General features: G+C 36.0%; 2 protein-coding genes across 27 annotated transcripts in view; one reads left to right on the plus strand and one right to left on the minus strand.

Annotated features, from left to right (window-relative positions):
* The window catches only part of ap (apterous), a 487,556-nt gene that overhangs the window by 401,861 nt on the left and 65,669 nt on the right, over nt 1-20,026 (plus strand). The window lies entirely within an intron of this gene.
* On the minus strand, nt 4,352-5,982 carry LOC137244327 (uncharacterized). Its single transcript, XM_067773202.1, has 7 exons — nt 5,870-5,982; nt 5,322-5,665; nt 5,092-5,175; nt 4,972-5,026; nt 4,738-4,903; nt 4,484-4,668; nt 4,352-4,375 (listed from the first exon to the last, which is right to left on the minus strand). The coding sequence occupies exons 2-5, from the start codon at nt 5,551-5,553 to the stop codon at nt 4,891-4,893; spliced, it is 384 nt and encodes a 127-aa protein (XP_067629303.1). The 5' UTR covers nt 5,554-5,665; nt 5,870-5,982; the 3' UTR covers nt 4,352-4,375; nt 4,484-4,668; nt 4,738-4,890.

Raw genomic sequence — 20,026 nt, forward strand, 5'->3', positions numbered from 1 at the left:
AAACGAAGCGAGCTACGTACGCAAACCCAAAGCTGACATTTGCTGAAACGGTATCACATGCATTGAAAGGAACGTTTACTGTAGATACGGGTGCATCTCATTCTATCATTCGAGCGGATTTAGTCAACAAAAAGATAAGACCATTGCTTGGAGCAAGATTACGTACAGCCACGGGAGAGGACACCCAGGTAATTGGAGAAGTAGAATGTGAAGTCGCAATTGGGAACGTCACGGTAGTACACAATTTTATAGTGGCAGAAATTGTTGATGAAATCATAATTGGAGTGGACTTCTTAATCGATCAGGGCATTAAGATCGACATGCAAAGCAAGACGATGCGATATAAAAACATGGATGTACCACTTAATTTCGGCTACGAGAGAGGCTACAACAGTAAATGAGTGCTGGTGGAAGAGATTCAGCAAATACCACCAAAATCCGAAGCAGTCATCTGGGCAAAGGTTGATGGAGATTGTGGGTTGTCGAAGCAGCAAACAAATCAGCACTATCAGGCTATGACAAGACAAGATGGGCGTATTCCGGTAAGAGTACTCAATGAGTTCAAGTCACCACTCAAACTGACTAAAGGAGCTATTTTGGGAAGATGCCAAGAGGCTGAAGTAGTTATTAACTGTGAACAGCTCCAGGAACACGTTCCAGCTAGTAATACTGATCTTTCAAATGACATCACGGCATGGACGCAGGGGCTAGAGGAAGCATATCAGAGTAAGGCAAAACAACTGCTCCTAAAGTACGCGAACATATTTGACCAGGATGATTTTAAAACAGGCCGCACCAACGTTGTGAAACATCAAATTGACACTGGAGATGCGAGGCCGATCCGTCAAGCTCCACGTAGTGTTCCACTGGCGAAGCGGGAAGTTGTCAGTCAAATCATTCAAGAAATGAGCGACAGCGGCATCATCGAACCATCAGCTAGTCCATGGAGCTCACCGGTAGTACTTGTAAAAAAGAAGGATAGAAAAATGAGGTTTTGCGTGGACTACCGGAAGTTGAATGACGTAACGAAAAAGGATAGCTACCCATTGCCAAGAATTGACGACACTCGGGACTCGCTATCTGGTACGAAATGGTTTTCCACGCTGGACTTGAAAAGCGGCTACTGGCAAGTGGAGGTGAAGGAGGAAGATAAAGAGAAAACAGCCTTCAGTGTCGGTGATGGTCTTTGGCAATTTACAGTGATGCCTTTTGGACTTTGTAATGCAACAGCTACTTTTGAGAGACTCATGGACCAGGTACTGAAAGGACTACATTGGAAAACATGCTTGGTGTACCTGGACGTCAACATCGTTTTGGGTAAGAATTTTGATGAACATCTTAGGAACTTGGAGGAAGTTTTCCAAAGAATAGCTGGCGCTGGTCTGAAGTTAAGTCCCAAAAAGTGTGCGCTGTTTAAAAAGGAAGTAAATTATTTGTGTCACAAGGTAACGACAGAGGGCATCTGCACTGCGAACGAAAAGAGAGAGGCTGTAAAGGATTGGCCAAGACCACAGTATCTACATGAATTAAGAAGTGTCCTTGGGCTGTGCACATATTACCGCCGATTTGTACCAAATTTTTCCAGCGTGGCCCATAGCCTCCATGAGCTTACAAGAAAAAATAAAGCTTTTGAATGGAAGAAGGAGCAAGAAGTGGCTTTCCTAACATTGAAGGAGCGTTTGTGCACTGCCCCAATGTTAGCATATCCGATTCCAGGAGCAACATTTATTCTAGATACACATGCGAGTGGATACACTCAAAAAATTTTATTGGTAAAACTAACCGAAAAACTATGTTAAAACGGCTCCAACCTATAAATATGGGTGAAATCAACCAATAGAAAATAGTTAAAAACCTTTACTGAAGTCGCGGTTAAAAATTGTAAATTTTACCAAAAAGAAACGGTTGATATTTAACCATGTGAAGTTGGTTGATCTAACCATAAAAGTAGGTTCGTATGGCTCCAACCTATAAAAATTTGTAAAATTAACTTATATTAATAGTTATTTCCATCTAACCACAAAAGTTGGTAAAAAGTAGTGTAAAAATTGTAATATAAACACAAAATTTATAGAATTAACTATTTTTACTGTTAAGTTACTATAAAAATTGTATTGTTACAAAAATTGTGGAACATAGTACTAAACGATGAAAATTGTCATAGTACTATTTATATTGTAGTCCTACTATTTATATTGTAGTCCTACAATATAAATTGTGTGATAACAATTTTAATGGTTTAGTACTACCACAACTTTAGATACAATAAAATTTTTGAAGAATTGTTAAAATAACATTAAAATCTTTGTGGTTACATATCTACTTCAATTTAAATATCAACGTTGTAAAGATTAAAACATAAAATTTATATTTTATTCATGAAAACTTATTTATTTCTTTTAAATAGATAATAATACAAATAATTCACAAAAAGTTACAATGTTCAAGCCTTTTCCGCTCTTCTTAAGTTATCCATAACAGTCTTTTAGATAACGTTTTAAACATAAATGAATATGTGTACGTTCAGTTAAAACAAAAAAAAAACAAAAATAAGGTTAAACCAGAATATATTCTAAATCTCTTCAAGCATTCTTTTTTTTTAACATCGTTTTAATCACAAGTTTTCAGTTTCATACCTAAATCTCTTTCTCAGAGAACTTTATATTAATAAATAGGTTCATATAGTATGAATAAATATACATTAAATTTTCTCCAGAAAAAGTAAACATACTTAACTTCTAAAAAAAAAAATATACAGCGTATTAAAAGCTTTTAAACATATTTTTTAATTATCCATAACAGTCTTTACGAAGATTAAATACCGTTTGCATGAAACTTTTTGCAAAACATATTTTAAAAAATGACTTGAATTTTGAGGATAGAATGTGTTTAAAACACCTATGCCTCAATTTTCCTTAAAGAGGTCATTAATTTTTCTTAGCGTAAACATGTTTTTTTTTACTAGAAAATATATATATATATATATATATATATATATATATATACATATGTACAAACATATATTTGGTGTATTCACGAAAGCCAGATTATCAGGTTATCTGTTTATGTGTTTATATTTTGAACACAGTTTATAAAAACAAAATACACTGGAGAGAAATAATTTTTAAAACAGATAACTTTATATGCAGACTGTCATGAATTGCCCAATTGTATAATAGAATGTTTCCCTTATATTTTGAATATTCCCATCTTTCTCATTGTTGAGTACATCTTTCTCTAAAAAGGTCGCTATTGGTAAAAATAAAAGTTCAGTTAAATCATTCACAAGCATTTCTATATCTTTTCTGGTAAAATTTGATTTGCTGTGCAATTTAGTAAGACATTTTAGAACAATATTTTCAAAAAAATCTGTTAAAAATATAGTTTCACTGGGAAGTTCTGCTTGAATTATACTTTGAGTATCTATAGTTTCATTGATGTTAGTCAATGAGTTATTGCTTGTCAATGAATTAACCGAATGAGAAATACATGAATGCTCGTTTTTAAAATGTTTTTTAAATGGCTTTAGCCCCTCAAAATGGTGACTACAATATACACACAAGAAGGTGCTTGAAGATGTCAAATTATGTAAAACTTTAAAGTGAATTGCAAGAAAATCCACATTTTGAAAAACTTGTTCACACAAAAAGCACGATACCATATTGAATTATTATACATATGCACATACATATATGTACGCTTATTAAAAACGTTTTCTTATCATATTATTTAAGATCGTTAATTAAGCACAGTACATTTGGAGATGCCTTGTCGTCATCAAAATTTATCGAATAAAAATACTTTTGAACAAACAACCAAAATTCTAAGCTATCACTGGGGTATTTTAAATTCAGCACATGAAATGTCTTAAAACATGTATCAAACGCACTTAAAAAACAAGGCATCTCATTTTTGATTTCATCAAAGTAAACATAAAACTTAGCGTCACATAAATTATAGCCAACTGCAATAACTATGGGTTGTAAGGTCTCACCGCGATCAAAGAGGGAAGTCTTCAGCTTTTTAAACAGTTTTCAACATCATTTACGGATCTTTGATAGTGGACCGGTAAATCTTTCTTGTGGTATTTGCTCTTCGTTTTATTGTTGGACGTAGCAAAACATGTAGCAGTAGTGCAATGAGCTGTTCTGAACCTATGTATGTTTAAAAACAGTATATATATACAAATAAATAAATGTTTGAGGAAATGCGCTGACAAACCTTTATCTTTTGATTTTATTGTTTCCAATTGTTGCAAGTGCGCCAGATCCGTCAACTTTGCATTTAGCAATGGGAAAATCTTGAGATTAAAGGTTTTCCATTTATCGACGATAGATGTCGAATGTGGATGCAAATAACTAAAATCGATTTGAATCTAAAAATATATAGTATTGATGCTGTTAATATATATTGTATTATTGTAATTAGTACAAGTATATAGTATTGACATGTTTTAGTATGTGATTTTCATTTTTTGGTTTACCAGATTATACCCCAATTAATGTGAAAAGAGCTTTCAATTTTGTAAGACGTCAATAATGCTGATTTGTGTACCGTCTGTGCTTAAAATTTCTTGTCTTCGTTTTTTAAAACACTTTCGCCAATTTTTCTGCACCTCATTCTACGGCTCCGTACAAATTTTTAACCAATCTTGAGCCTTAGAAATTTCTGATGAATAAATCAAAAAATGTTTATAATAGTACACATAAAACGTAGAAAAATTCGACTTCAATATACCTGTTTCTTCTCCACAGTTTGAAATATCAGCTTTTGGGGATTCACCACCTATACTGTTTCTCTCATAAACAAGTTCACCCGTTCTCTTTAAGCGTCTTGCAGTATTATAATATTTGTCATACAATCTTCCTGAAGGCCGCGATCCAATTATATTCAAGTAAATTGCCTATGTAGAAAATATCCAAATAAAAATAAGCAAAACATTAAAAATATAGTTTTAAATAAAAGACAAACCTTGTCGTCATTGAATGTCCCTTCAATTTGAATAGAGATGTGCTCAAATTCTTTTCTGCCAATTTTAATTTTATGTTTTAAGTGCCAAGTTACTATAGAATCTATTAGAATTTTACGTACTGCGTCGTTCAGTTTTCCAGTGGCTTTGTAAGTCTGATTGACATAGTATCCATTTGGATGACTTCCCAATACTGATTGAATATTCTAAATTTTGAAAATAAATTAAAATATTTTAACCAAGAGACACAATTTTTAGAACTGAACACACTGTTTCTCATCTACGTTATTTTTTTACATATAATTGAATGTTTTTCTATTGTGGGTATTATACACTGAAGATATTTACATACTTATAATGGAGCCGCGGTACCCATGAGGATCGTTGATAACTTTTGAAGAAATGCTTGTTGATTGGCTGCAGTTTAAATATGGTGAATTTTCAATGTCTTCCACGAAAGTCGTATCAACACATATTGTATCGCAGGCTTTAACATCAGCATATTCCTTAAATAAAAAAGTTTTATTTTGTTTACCAAATAAAATTCTAATTTTATGTTTGTACTTACTTTTGCCATTTTCCATTGCTGAAGCTTGAAAAGAAACTCCACTTTTTCTCCTAACTTACGTTCTCGGAATAAGTATGTCAAGTCCTGCTCTTTCAAATATCTTAGCCGTTTAAGTGTACTAGATTCATCTACAATTCGTGAAAATATTACACATTTAATAAGTTTTAATTATTTCTTTTACAAACTACAATCGATGCATGTAATTATTTCCACACTTTTTATGTGAGCAATAAAAGCAACAACACAACCAAAGCCAAATAACGGAATGGTTGCATGACGCAGTTTCAGCAGCATATTTGTTAATTTACAAAACTAATTATTAATAAACTTACCTTGTAAATTTTGTAAAATGTCGCTGAATACCCAAGTTTCTAATAAAGATTCTAGTCCGTCCTTTTCAGAAGATTCTAAAATATTCTTTTCCATTTTTGTAATTTTGCACACAATACTCACGCACGACCAGCTTCCTCAAAGTTTTCAACGAACTGATTGCAATGAGCGTCGGCTTCAACAACAACAATTTCAGGGAAAAATATTTTAACCGATTGGTACTGGTATAATTAACCAAGGTTTATGGTTGGTTTAACGATTTTTTGAAATGAACAATTTCATAGTAAAATTAACCAAATAAGATCAGTTAAATCACACTAACAAAATAACATTAGAAACAAATATGGTTTAGAGCGGTTAATTTTACAGACGAAATAGTAAGCGAAGAAGGCAACAATTTTTGAATTGGTTAATTCTACTATATTTATTGGTAAGAAAAAAACAACAAAATATAAAGAAAAATTTAAATTTTTCTAATAGTTAATATAACAAGATAAAATTGTTTAAATTACAACAACAAATTATACAGAGTATGCACTAACCGAAAAAAATTGTTAATTTGACCAACGTCTGCAGTTAGTTGAGCATTTTTGCAACAACAATTTTCATTGTAGTAAAATTAACCACGGAAATTGTTAGATTTAACTAATGTTATTTTTCTGGGTGTATGCTATAGGAGGCGTTTTATCACAACTGGTCGATGGACAGGAGAAGGTAGTTGCATATTACAGCCGTTCGATTGGAAAACCAGAGAGGAACTACTGTGTTACGCGGAGAGAGCTGTTGGCATTGGTAGAGTGCATTAAACATTTTCACAAATACCTCTACGGCCAGCGATTCCGTGTCAGGACAGATCACGCAGCGTTGAAATGGCTTCTGCAGTTCCGTAATCCGGAAGGACAATTGGCACGGTGGATCGAGCGACTACAAAGCTATGACTTTTCCATTGAGCATCGAAAAGGTAGTACCCATGGAAATGCCGATGCATTGTCACGAAGGCCATGTAGTTTGGAATGAAAGCACTGTTCAAAGGCCGAGGCTAAAGAAGACATTATAGATGTCCGTCTAATGACTATAACGTGTACGGATGAATGGGACAAGGAACAACTAAGAAAGTGTCAGCTAGAAGATACAGATCTGTCACATGTTATGCAAGGGCTCGAACGAAACGAAAGACTAAGCAGAGAGGAGATGTCAGCAGAGAGTCCCATTGCGAAGTCATATTGGCACAGTGGAACAGTTTAGAATTGATATCCGGTTGCTTGCATTGAGTATGGGAGAGTGAGGATGGTCAATGCAAGAATAAACTGATAGTTGTTCCCAGAAAGAGGATTCCTTACGTGCTCAGCGAGCTGCACAATGGTCCAAGTGGAGGTCATCTTGGAATCACGAAGACACGCGAGAAAATTAAGCAGAGATTCTATTGGGTTGGTTGCCGTCAGTCGGTCACCGAGTGGATTGCCAATTGCGAGATATGCAACAGAGCGAAAGGGCCCAAAGCCCGAAGTCATGGCCAGATGAAGCAGTATATTTCAGGTGCACCATTTGGAAGGATCGCCATGGATGCCGCAGGTCCATTTCCTACTAGCAACCGCGGAAACAAATACGTACTGGTGGTTATGGATTATTTCAGTAAATGGCGTAAAGAGGTATACCCAATCCCAAATCAAGAAGCAGAAACAGTAGCAGAAGTGGTTAAAAACGAATGGGTTGCAAGGTATGGTGTACCAATGGAGTTACATTCTGACCAAGGCAGGAATTTTGAATCAGCTGTGTTCCAAGAAATGAGCAAGAAGTTGGGCATTCGAAAAACACGGACAACTGCATTGCATCCTCAGTCCGATGGTATGGTGGAACGTTTCAATAGAACATTGGAGGAGCATTTAAGGAAAGTAGTAGACAAGTACCATAAGGACTGCGATACACACATATCATTATTCTTGATGGCCTACATGACACGATCGGCAGTACATGACACAACGGGCCAAACTCCCGCAAAGGTAATTTTTGGCAATGACCATCGACTGCCAGCTGATTTGAAGTATGGGATAGATGCCGATACGGAGAGGAATGTCAAGAAATCCACTGGTATCTTGGAAGAAGAGCTGAGAGAGATACACGATCTGGTAAGGCAACGAGCAAAGATTATGAGTGATAAGATGAAAGCGAGGTACGATAAAGCAGTTAATTCAGAAGGGTTTCAGGAAGGAGATTTGGTGCTGCTATACAATCCACAACGAAAAAAGGTTTGTCCCCGAAATTCCAGTGTAACTGGGAAGGCCCATACAAAGTTGTAAAACAGATCAACGATGTAGTGTACCGCATACAAACCACTACCAAACCACGAACTAAAATGAAAGTGGTTTATTTGGAGAGATTAGCAGCGTTTAGATCGAGAGATTTGTCTGATCGGGACGATCAGACTTAGGTGGAGGGCAGTGTCACGGATATTAGCATCACTAAGGCGATGCTAAGGCCATGCTAAGCGATATTTACGTCAATAATCAAATCATGTATACACATATATAAGGCAGCCGAGAGATGTCACACACAGATGCATTTACTTATACGCCTATGTGTGCGCGAGAGACTGTAAACTACAAACATTAACATCAATAATTCAATCATTATGTCCACACATATGTAGGTACACGCAGCTGAGAAGCAAGGCACAACCATATGCAGACATCTTATTTGAGATGCTCCTAAATGTAGGCAATTATAATTGTGGAAGTGTCGCTCACACATACAAGCATGGGGTATGAGAGAAGCTATAAAATCGTGCAATTTTAGTTATAGCTGAGAAGTTTGAGAGCTCATGGACAATGCTAGTAGATTCTAGAAGATGCGAACGAGGAAACCAGAAAGTATAAAAGACCGCAGATGTAGAGGCGCTGGAATTCAGTTTGATTTGAGCTGTCAAGCAGTTACGACTAAGACGATATCTAGCGAGCAATAGCAGTATTATTTTGAGTCAGTTTCATTTAAGCTATCAGTTTGGTTATTAAGCTATTCGTTGCACAGTTTGAGTGTTATTGTGAAGTATTTTAATAAAGGCCATTTTTCCATTATTCAATATTGGAGTTATTTATTCAACAGTTTAGCGAAACGAACCTAGCAAAAGGGCAAATAAGAGGATTTGCAGCAAATTCGTCACAATATGTTTTTCAGTACAACCTAATACAACCAAATCATCCATGTAGAGAAATGCTTGGGAAGGTTTGAGGCCTGCGAACGCTAGTGCCATCATTCTTTGGAATGAATTAGGTGCTACTTTTAATCCATACGTTAGCCTTTTGAATCTGTATGTGCCGTCTTCAGCTGTGAATGAAGTTATATCCCTAAAGTCCGGGTCTAATTATATTTGGTGGAAACCTGACATGAGGTCTAAACATGAACAATATTTCGCTCTTCCAAGTTGGTCTAAAATATCATCAATTCTTGGATGTGGGAATTTATCTGCTGCTAACTTTTTATTTACTTGTCTGTAGTCAACTACTAATCTCCATCTTTTTTCGGTATTCCCTGGAAGTATTTTTTAGGTACTAGTAGTATTGGACTATTGTATTTTGATATTGAGGGTTCTATTATGTCGTCTTCAATTAATTTATTAACTGGTTTGCTTATCTCCCCTTTCTGTGTTTGAGGCAATCTATAATTTTTTATATAAACAGGGGTGCCATCCTTCCTTCATACGTAATTTTTGTTTGTAAAAATTATTAGATGTAATCGGTTCTGTTTATAATGCAAATATGTCTTTAAGTTCTGTACATAATGTTATTAACTGAGAATTCACAAATTTTGAAAAATTTTTGGTTAATCTTTTAAATTTTTCTGTATTGTTACTATTTTTATTGTGTTTGGCTGTTTCAATTAATGTGTAATCATCTAAATTTTCGGTTTTTATACTCAGTTGAGCAGAGCTTACGGAGTATATTAACTTTGATACGATAACGGTTGGTTGTACAGGTATAAAGGAGTCGAGAGAGATATAGACTGCCATATATCAAAATCATCAGTATCGAAAAAAAAATTTTATTGAGCCATGTCCGTCCGTCCGTCCGTCCGTCTGTCCGTTAACACGATAACTTGAGTAAATTTTGAAGTGTCTTGATGAAATTTGGAATGTAGGTTGCTGGGCACTCATCTCGGATCGCTATTAAAAATGAACGAAATCGGACTATAACCACGCCCACTTTTTCGATATCGAAAATTTCGAAAAATCGAAAAAGTGGGATAATTCATTACCAAATAAGGATAAAGCGATGAACCTTGGTAGATGGGTTCACCTTATGACGCAAAATATAAACTTAGTAAAACTTTGGACAATGGGCGTGGCACCGCCCACTTTTAAAAGAAGGTAATTTAAAAGTTTTGCAAGCTGTATTTGGCAGTCGTTGAAGATATCATGATGAAATTTAATAGGAACGTTACTCCTATTACTATATGTGAGCTTAATAAAAATTAGCGAAATCGAATGACAAACACGCCCACTTTTTAAAAAAAATTTTTTTAAAAGTCAAATTTTTACAAAAAATTTAATATCTTTTCAGTATATAAGTAAATTATGTCAACATTCAACTCCAGTAATGATATGGTGCAACAAAATACAAAAATAAAAGAAATTGTCAAAATGGGCGTGGCTCCGCCCTTCTTTCATTTAATTGGTCTAAAATACTTTTAATGCCATAAGTCGAACAAAAATTTACCAATCCTCGTGAAATTTGGTAAAGGCATAGATTCTATGGGGATAACTGTTTTCTGTGAAAATGGGCGAAATCGGTTGAAGCCACGCCCAGTTTTTATACACAGTCGACCGTCTATCCTTCCGTTCGGCCGTTAACACGATAACCTTAGCAAAAATCGATATATCTTTACTAAACTTAGTTCACATACTTATCTGAACTCGCTTTATCTTGGTATAAAAAATGGCCGAAATCCGACTATGACCACGCCCACTTTTTCGATATCGAAAACTACGAAAAATGAGAAAAATGCCATAATTCTATACCAAATATGAAAAAAGGGATGAAACATGGTAATTGGATTGGTTTATTGACGCAAAATTTAACTTTAGAAAAAACTTTGTAAAATGGGTGTACGGTAGGTATTAAGTAGAAGAAAATGAAAAAGTTTTGCAGGGCGAAATTAAAAGCCCTTGTAATATTGGCAGGAATACTGTTCGTGGTACTACATATTGTAACGAATTTACTTGCAAATCCTCTTATTTGCCCTCCTGCTAAGTTCAAATCACTAAACTGTTGAATAAATAACTCCAATATTGAATAATGGTAAAATGGCCTTTATTAAAGTACTTCACATTAACACTTATACTTTGCAACTAGCTGGCTTAATAACCAAACTGATTGATAGCTCAAATGAAAATCACTCCTCGCCTCTACTGTCGCGCCTTTTATAGTTTTTGATTTCTCATTGCATACTTCCAGGCTTTTCCATTCCAGAACTTACTAGTTAGTTTCAGCTACAAAATCGCCAGCCACAACTACGTTTATAACTTCTCATTTGAGTAATACATGCACAAATTATTGCCCTCTCTTGTGAGCAATTCAGATAAGATATACGCATGTGTTTGTGCATTGATTCTCCGCTGCTCGTATACGTACATGGTACATATGTGTAGACGCAATTATTGTTTCGTTTATGTAGATATATAATGATTGATCTATGGATGTGCATGATATCACTGTTTAGCATCGGCTTAGAGATAGCAGCATCCTTTAGTTTTACTAATATTCGTAACACTGCCCTCCACCTAAGTCTCATCGTCCCGATCAGACAAATCTCCCGATCTAAACGCCACTAGCATCTCCAAAGGTACCACTCTTCTAATACGTGGTTTCCCAGTGGTTTGTATGCGGTAGATGGTATCACTGATCTTCTTCACAACTTTGTACGGGCCTTCCCAACTGCACCGAAATTTGGCTGGAACACCTTTCCGCCGGTGAGGGTTGTTTAACATTACCAAATCTCCCTCCAAGAAACCTTCCGAATTTTTGTTCTCATTGTACCTGCGTTTCATCTTACTACTCATTATTCTTGATCGTTCCTTCGCACTCTGTTGTTTGGCCAATGAACTTTTTCGCAGAGCTTGCACTTGACAGACTGACTTTGCATCATCATTATCGTCTGGACGTTTCACAACAGTAGTGCGCGCTGGCTTGAAACCACCCTTGCATTCTTTCTGAAAAATTGTTTCAGTCGTTTTAGTACGTCCATTAGGGTTTGTCGATGTTGGTCTTTTTCTCGCAGGTACTTTTAATTTCGCTTTATTTGGCCCATTCGATCCATCAACCTTTTCTTTTGACTTTGGTGGCCTTTGTCGAGTCTTCTCCACCATTACTCGATTAGTACTGAACCCTTTCTCCAACTTGAAGTTAAGTGGTATATCCTGGTTCTCATACCGCATCAGCCTTCTCTGCACATCGATCTTGATGTCATGGTCAACCAAGAAGTCCACTCCTAATATGACTTCTTCAACGATTTCCGCCACAACAAATTTGTGTAGAACTGTAACCTTTCCAATCAAGACTTCACAGACCACTTCTCCCTTGAATTGATTATACTCGCCAGTGACCGTACGCAACCTTGCTCCAGGTAACGGTTTTGTTCTCCTTTTAACCAAGTCAGATCGGATTAAGGAATGAGATGCGCCCGTATCTACAGTCAGTACACGCTCCTCGCCATTCAGCTTTCTTTGACTGCAAGACTGCTCGATTTTCTTCCAATTGCGACACAGATATCACAGGACATTCAATAGCTGGGGCAAGTTTTCGTTCTTTAAATCTGACACGCTCTTGCTCATCTCCTCCAGCTTTGCGTTTACGGCCACCCACATTGTTGGAACTATTAGGACCAAGATCGCAATGACGTGCAATGTGCCCTGGCTTCCCACATTTAAAGCATTTGACGGCACCCTCTTTTTTCTGCTGCGTTCCTTTTAATGCTTCCGAAATTGTGTCTACCCAGTCTGGCCTTTCCACTTCCACGCGATGAGCTTTTTATGCGGGCTTACTCAAAAATGACGCTGTTTCCTGAGTCAGTGCGTGGGATACCGTTTCAGCAAATGTTAGTTTTGGATTCGCATATGTAGCCCGCTTCATTTCCACATCTCGTATGCCATTTGTGATGCTCTGGATTTTTACCCTTTCAGTGTATTCCACGGGTGCGTCCGCATTTGCAAGATGAGCCAATCTTTCAATATCTGAAGCAAACTCCTGCAATGTCTCATTTGCTTTTTGGTAGCGGTTTTGTAACTCAATTTGGAATATCTGTTTTCTATGCTTGCTTCCATAACGTCGTTCTACAGCAGCCATCAATGTGTCATAACTGTTCCGTTCGTACTCTGTAATAGTCTGTAACATTTCTTCAGCTGGTCCTTTCAATGCTACGAAGAGTGCAGCAACTTTATCTTCCGCATTGCAGATATTCACTGCCGCGGTCTTCTCAAACTGTAGCTTAAAGACCTGGAAAGGAACGGAACCGTCAAAGGATCGTGTTTTTACCTTTGGATTACTCGTTGAAACAGCTGGGCGATTTAGTTGTAACTGCTCCATACGACCCTTCATATCATCGACTTCTGCCTGAAATTCAGCAATTTTTGCATCCTGCGCTTCCAGCTTTGATGTTACCCCTGCTTCCTGTGCTTCTAACTGCGAAGACATTTGTGCCACCTGCAATGATAAGCGCTCCTCTTGTTCTTCTATCTTGGATGTTATACGTGTCTCTTGCGATGCCAGTTGAGATGACATTTGTGACGAAATTTCTGAAATACGCGTTTCTTGTGCTTCAATCTTCGCTGTTATTTCAGATGACATTTCTGCAATACGTGCCTCCTGTGATTCCATCTTGGATGCCATATATGTCTTCTGTTCTTCCATATTGGACGTTATGCGTGTCTCCTGCGATTCCAGTTGAGATGCCACTGTCGATGTTTGAGCAGTTATTGCAGCCAATATCATGTTCAAGTCTGTGCTCGTTACTGTCTGCGATGTTTCGTTTTTCTCTTCAATTTTTGTTGTTGTCTCGTCGACATCAAGATGAAAGACATACTCTTCTACGTTAATTCCTTCTGCTTCCATTGCCTCTCGTAGTCGTGCCTGAAGTTTGAGTTTAGTGCCGGTTGTATTCAATCCACGGCTCTCCAAGTCCTTCTTCAGTTGCTGGATCTTCAATTCACTGAACTTTGTCATGTCCTTGTTGTCCTTTGGAATTTATTCAACAATTCCTCTTCTGACACCAATTGTAACGAATTTACTTGCAAATCCTCTTATTTGCCCTTCTGCTAAGTTCGCATCACTAAACTGTTGAATAAATAACTCCGATATTGAATAATGGAAAAATGCCCTTTATTAAAGTACTTCACAATAACACTTATACTTTGCAACTAGCTGGCTTAATAACCAAACTGATTGATAGCTCAAATGAAACTCACTCCTCGCCTCTACTGTCGCGCCTTTTATAGTTTTTGATTTCTCATTGCATACTTCCAGGCTTTGTCATTCCAGAACTTACTAGTTAGTTTCAGCTACAAAATCGCCAGCCACAACTACGTTTATAACTTCTCATTTGAGTAATACTTGCACAAATTATTGCCCTCTCTTGTGAGCAATTCAGATAAGATATACGCATGTGTTTGTGCATTGATTCTCCGCTGCTCGTATACTTACATGGTACATATGTGGTTTATGTAGATACATAATGATTGATCTATGGTTGTGCATGATATCACTGTTTAGAATCGGCTTAGAGATAGCAGCACCCCTTAGTTTTGCTAATATTCGTAACAATATATAAATAAATTAGCGGTACCCGACAGATGATGTTCTGGGTCACCCTGGTCCACATTTTGGTCGATATCTCGAAAACGCCTTCACATATACAACTACGGGCCACTCCCTTTTAAAACCCTCATTAATACCTTTAATTTTATATCCATATCGTACACGTGCATTCTAGAGTTACCCCCGGTCCACCTTTATGGCGTTGTCTCGAAAAGGCATCCACCTATAGAACTAAGACCCACTCCCTTTTAAAATACCCATTAACACCTTTCATTTGATACCCATATCGTACAAACGCATTCTAGAGTCACCCTGGTTCACCTTTATGGCGATATCTCGAAAAAGCTATAGAACTAAGGGCCACTCCCTGTTAAAATACTCATTAACACATTTCATTTGATACTCATATCTTACAAACACATTCTAAAGTCACCCCTGGTCCGCCTTTATGGCGATATCCCGAAATGGCGTCCACCTATAGAACTAAGGCCCACTCCCTTTCAAAATACTCATTAACACCATTCATGTGAACCCATATCGTACAAACGCATTCTAGAGTCACCCCTGGTTCACCTTTATGGTGATATCTAGAAAAGGCGCCCACCTATAGAACTAAGTCCCACTCCCTTTTAAAATACTCATTAACACCTTTCGTTTGATACTCATATCGTACAAACACATTCTAGACTCACGCCTGGTCCACCTTTATGGCGATATCCCGAAATGGCGTCCACCTATAGAACTATGGCGCACTCCCTTTTAAAATACTCATTAACACCTTTCATTTGATACCCGTATCGTACAAACGCATTCTAAAGTCACCCCTGGTTCACCTTTATGGCGATATTTAGAAAAGGCGCCCACCTATAGAACTAAGTCCCACTCCCTTTTAAAATACTCATTAACACCTTTCATTTGATACTCATATCGTACAAACACATTCTAGAGTCACCCCTGGTCCACCTTTATGGCGATATCCCGAAATGGCGTCCACCTATAGAACTATGACCCACTCCCTTTTAAAACACTCTTTAATACCTTCCATTTGGTACCGAAGTCATACAAACACATTTCAGGGTTACCCTAGATTATGATTATGGTGATTTTCCCTTATTTTGTCTCCAAAGCTCGCAGCTGAGTATGTAATGTTCGGTTACACCCGAGATTAGCCTTCCTTACTTGTTATTTTGTAATTTTGAATGGTTGTGTTTTTATGTGTTGTATTGATAATTCCAACGAAAGTTTGATCTTTATCTGTAATTGTGTTTGATATGAAAATGCCGTCAGATAATTGTTGGTGGGGTATGAAGATATTTGTATTATCGGTATTTACTGTAACTTGTCGAATGACTTCAGATCTAGCAGGGATCGTAATTGTTTTAACAGCAGGTAATTTGTTAGATACATTGTGATTGTTTGGGGAAAATAATATGGTCTTAGGATTAATTTATCCCCTGTTTTGCCATAATCTAGAATACAATGATATTCCTTTATAAAGTCCAAATCTATTATTCCATCGCACGGCATTGGAAAATCGTCTTCTACGACGTGAAATTTATGGTAAATTAGAAGGTCATCACCTTTTAAATCAGCTTTAACTGTGCCTAATGCACTGGTTATACCCTGAAAAATGCCCTTTAAGTCTGTTATTTGTTCTGTATTTATTTTTGCATAATTAACTATTTGATTCTTTTTAATGATGGAGATATCTGCTCCTGTGTCTACTAAGAAATTTGAAATTGAGTTATTTAAAGATGTTTTTGTAGATATATAACTCTTTAAGATTTAGTACACATATTTGTCTATCTACTGATTTTGAAGTGGAGTTTCCTGGTTTTCCTGCTGGTTGCAACCGTGTACATTACGTGCCTGGTTGCGTGTCTGATTGTAGGGTCTATTATTATTTTGGTTTTGCGATCTTCCTTGAGAATTATTATTATTGTTATTTAATCTAAAGTTGTTGTTGTATCTTGGCTGGGATCTTAATTTCCTACCTCGGTAACCTCCATAGTTGATACTTTTGTAACCTCCACGGAAATTACTCCGGTATTGATTTTGTTGACGAATGTTTAAAATAGTATTTGAGCTGCCTTTAATTTCTGTACAGTTATTTGTAAATTTGGAAATTGCATCGTTCATTGTCGTGAACGTTCCTGCTTGCATTATCATTTTTACTTTATCATTCGAGCAGTTTTCACACAGCCTTTACTGCTGCTTGTGTCGAATTTCTCGTTGCTAAGTCTGGATTAAGTCCGTCCGAGATATAACCTCCTTCTAATGATCTAGTAATTTTCTCTCTTTCTGCAGTATACTGGTTTGCAGTTTTGCTGCGTGGTTGGATGTTCAGGAGTTTAGCTTTTAAAACTTCTACTAATTCTCCCTTTATTGCAGTTCTTAGTTTTTGTTTTATTTGTGTAATTGTGTTTTCGTTACTTATGAAATTCCTTGCTATGCCTTTTAGCTTTGTCTTTATCATGGTTATTGCTAAGGCTTCGTGACTATCCTTGATTTGGTTGAGGACGTCTAGAGCATCTAGGAAACTATGCAAGTTTTCAGGCTTACCATCAAACTCTGGTAGCACTGATGAAGCACGGTTTAGGCCATTGTGATATTAACACTTCTTCCACCGATGAAGTGTGACTCCACGATGGTGTTGGAGAGCGGTTCCGGTTGAGTTCTGTCAGAACTGAGTTAAAATCAATATGAAGTTTTTCCTCTACTATAGTTGGTATGTTTATTTCTACCTTGTACCTGGCTAAAGAAGATACTAATTTATCTCGTACGTAGGAAAAGAATTGGTAAGCTTCTGTTTGTTGCTCTTTGGTGAGTATATTATTTACCGAATTAATTACCTTTCCTATGTTATTTAGAGCTTCTACGGCTGTGTTCAAATGTTTTAATATTGTTTCTGGTTTTATGGTAGTATTTTTATTTATGCATTTGTATGCTTTTTCTGCTTTAATTTCTTCCTCAGATAACGCTCCATAAATTTGTTCCCATTTGTTCATTTCTATCTTGGCGGACATCAGTGAATAAAAAAATTCCAACTTTAAAGGGTTTTTATAAGGAAGACCTTAGCATTCCAATTTACTGACAATTTTTTTCATTTGTAATGAGAATTTTCTTTGATTATTTTTTATTTCTTAAGTCTCTACTTTTTTCTTTTAATTTTAGCCTATCTGAAGTGTTAGAAGTCAAATTTACCTCCCCGTTTCCTTTTTCGGATTATTGGGGTTAATATTTCTTCCTTTTTACTAGACTGGTTCCGTCGCCAATACTCTTCTGTAGTAATTGGCGTCGGACCTTGTTTAATAGTGTTACGATTTTTAAGGATTTCCGCAGAGATTTTTATAAATTCTCTTATAGTGTTTTCACACTTTTTGAAAACTCTGTGGAATTCTTCTTGTTTTTATTTCTTTCATAGCAAAAAAATAATTGAACCCTTTTTGTTTTTTTTCTTCAAGTAAAAAAAAAATTCTTTAAATTTTAGAAATATAGTTTTTTTGGTTTGCTGGGTAGAGCGTTTATGGTCGTTTTAAATAAGTGCATTTTGTTGTTTTTGTTTTCTTTGACGCGTTTCGACGCTTACTGCGTCATCCTCAGAAAACTGTTTTATTTGAAAATATATCAAATATATATAAATTAACTACTTTTTCCAACAATAAACATGAAAATTCAATCTTGAAAATTGTTACTTACTTTGATTATTTAAATAATTGTAATATCACAGTATAAATACAAACAAACATATTTACATATTATCAACTAGCACTGATTTGCGATTGCCTCTTCGCTCTTTGTACAACTGCGGTATAAATGTTGCTTATATTGTTAGCGTCCTCTTTCAAATTCATAATCGGGTGTATTTTTTGTTGTATTCTTAAGCTCTCTAAAGTTAGTCGTGTTTTATCTCTTTTTTCTATGTCTAATATTTGTGCATGGTTAAAATCCGCTGTATGGTTACTCTTTGTAAGGTGCTGTGCGAGAGCCGTTGTCATCTTCTTATTTTTCGAATCTTTTCTGTGTTCATTTAGCCGTATACCCAGTTGCCGTTTTGTTGTGCCTATATAGTATTGGTCACATTTTTCACCCACTTTGCCCTTACATTTGATTTGATATACTACGTTGTTCTGTTGCTCTTTTTCCACTGGATCCTTTGCTTTTGTAAAAATATTTCTTAAAGTGATGTTTGGCTTGTGCGCATAGTTCACATTTTTAATTTTCATTATTTTATGCAGATTTTGGTTGTCCGTTAAACCCGGGATAAATGTTACTCCGATGTATTTTTTGTGAATTTCTTCGGATTTTTGTGCTTCCTTTTTATTTTCGCGAATTTTTTTGTTATATTTTCTCTTAATTTATCAATAAGCTTGTGTGGATAGCTGTTTTTGTACAAAATGTTTTTAATCTTGTGTTTGTTTTCTGGCATAAACTCGTGGCCAGTGAGTAATATTGATTTTCTAATTAGGTTCTTCGTTGTGTTTAACTTTTGCTTCCACGGATGGTTCGAATGGTAATTAATTATTCTCCCCGATTCAATGGTTTTCGTGTACCATTTCGTTGTACATTTTCTATTTTTATCGATTACTTTTAGGTCTAGGAAGGCTATTTCATTTTATTGTTCTATTTCCATTGTAAATTTTATTTTAGTACGCTGTGCATTCAATATTTTCAAGATGTCTTCCGCGTCCTCTCTCTTTATAATTGCGAATATATCATCTACATACTTTTTTATATATCTGATATATATGTCATGGGTTTTAAGTTCAGCTATGCTGTCGTCAAGTATTTTGTCAAGAACTATGTCAGCTATGGTTGGCGATAGGGGATTTCCCATGGGCATGCCGTATATTTGCTGATAAAAAGTCGAGTTGTACATAAAATAATTATTTTCTCTTAGACAAAACTCGAGTATAGTCTGGAAACGTTTCTTTGAAATTTTTGTGTGTTTTTCCAACTCTGGCCACTTTTTCATTATTGTTTGTATTGCTAAATGTATTGGGATGTTTATAAATAATGAAACTACATCAAAAGATATTAGAATTTCGTCAACTTCTATATGGATATTTTTAAGATTTTCTTTTAATTGAAATTAATTTTTATATTATATTCTTCAGATATTATATTCTTCAGTACAACTCCATGCTTAGATAAGTTGTAGCATGGTACCTTTGTCGACGACACAATTGGCTTTAAGGGCATGTTTTTCTTATGTATTTTGGGAAGACCGTATATTCTAGGAGCGATGGCTGCAACACTAGATAATTGAAATTTTTGTTTTAGCTCGATTTCGTTTTGCTTAAACATTTCATTTATAATTATGTTGTTCTTTCTCATAAGCTGCTGTGTGGAATCTTT

The sequence above is a fragment of the Eurosta solidaginis genome, chromosome 3 (assembly GCF_040869045.1).
Source record: "Eurosta solidaginis isolate ZX-2024a chromosome 3, ASM4086904v1, whole genome shotgun sequence".
Lineage (NCBI taxonomy): Eukaryota > Metazoa > Arthropoda > Insecta > Diptera > Tephritidae > Eurosta > Eurosta solidaginis.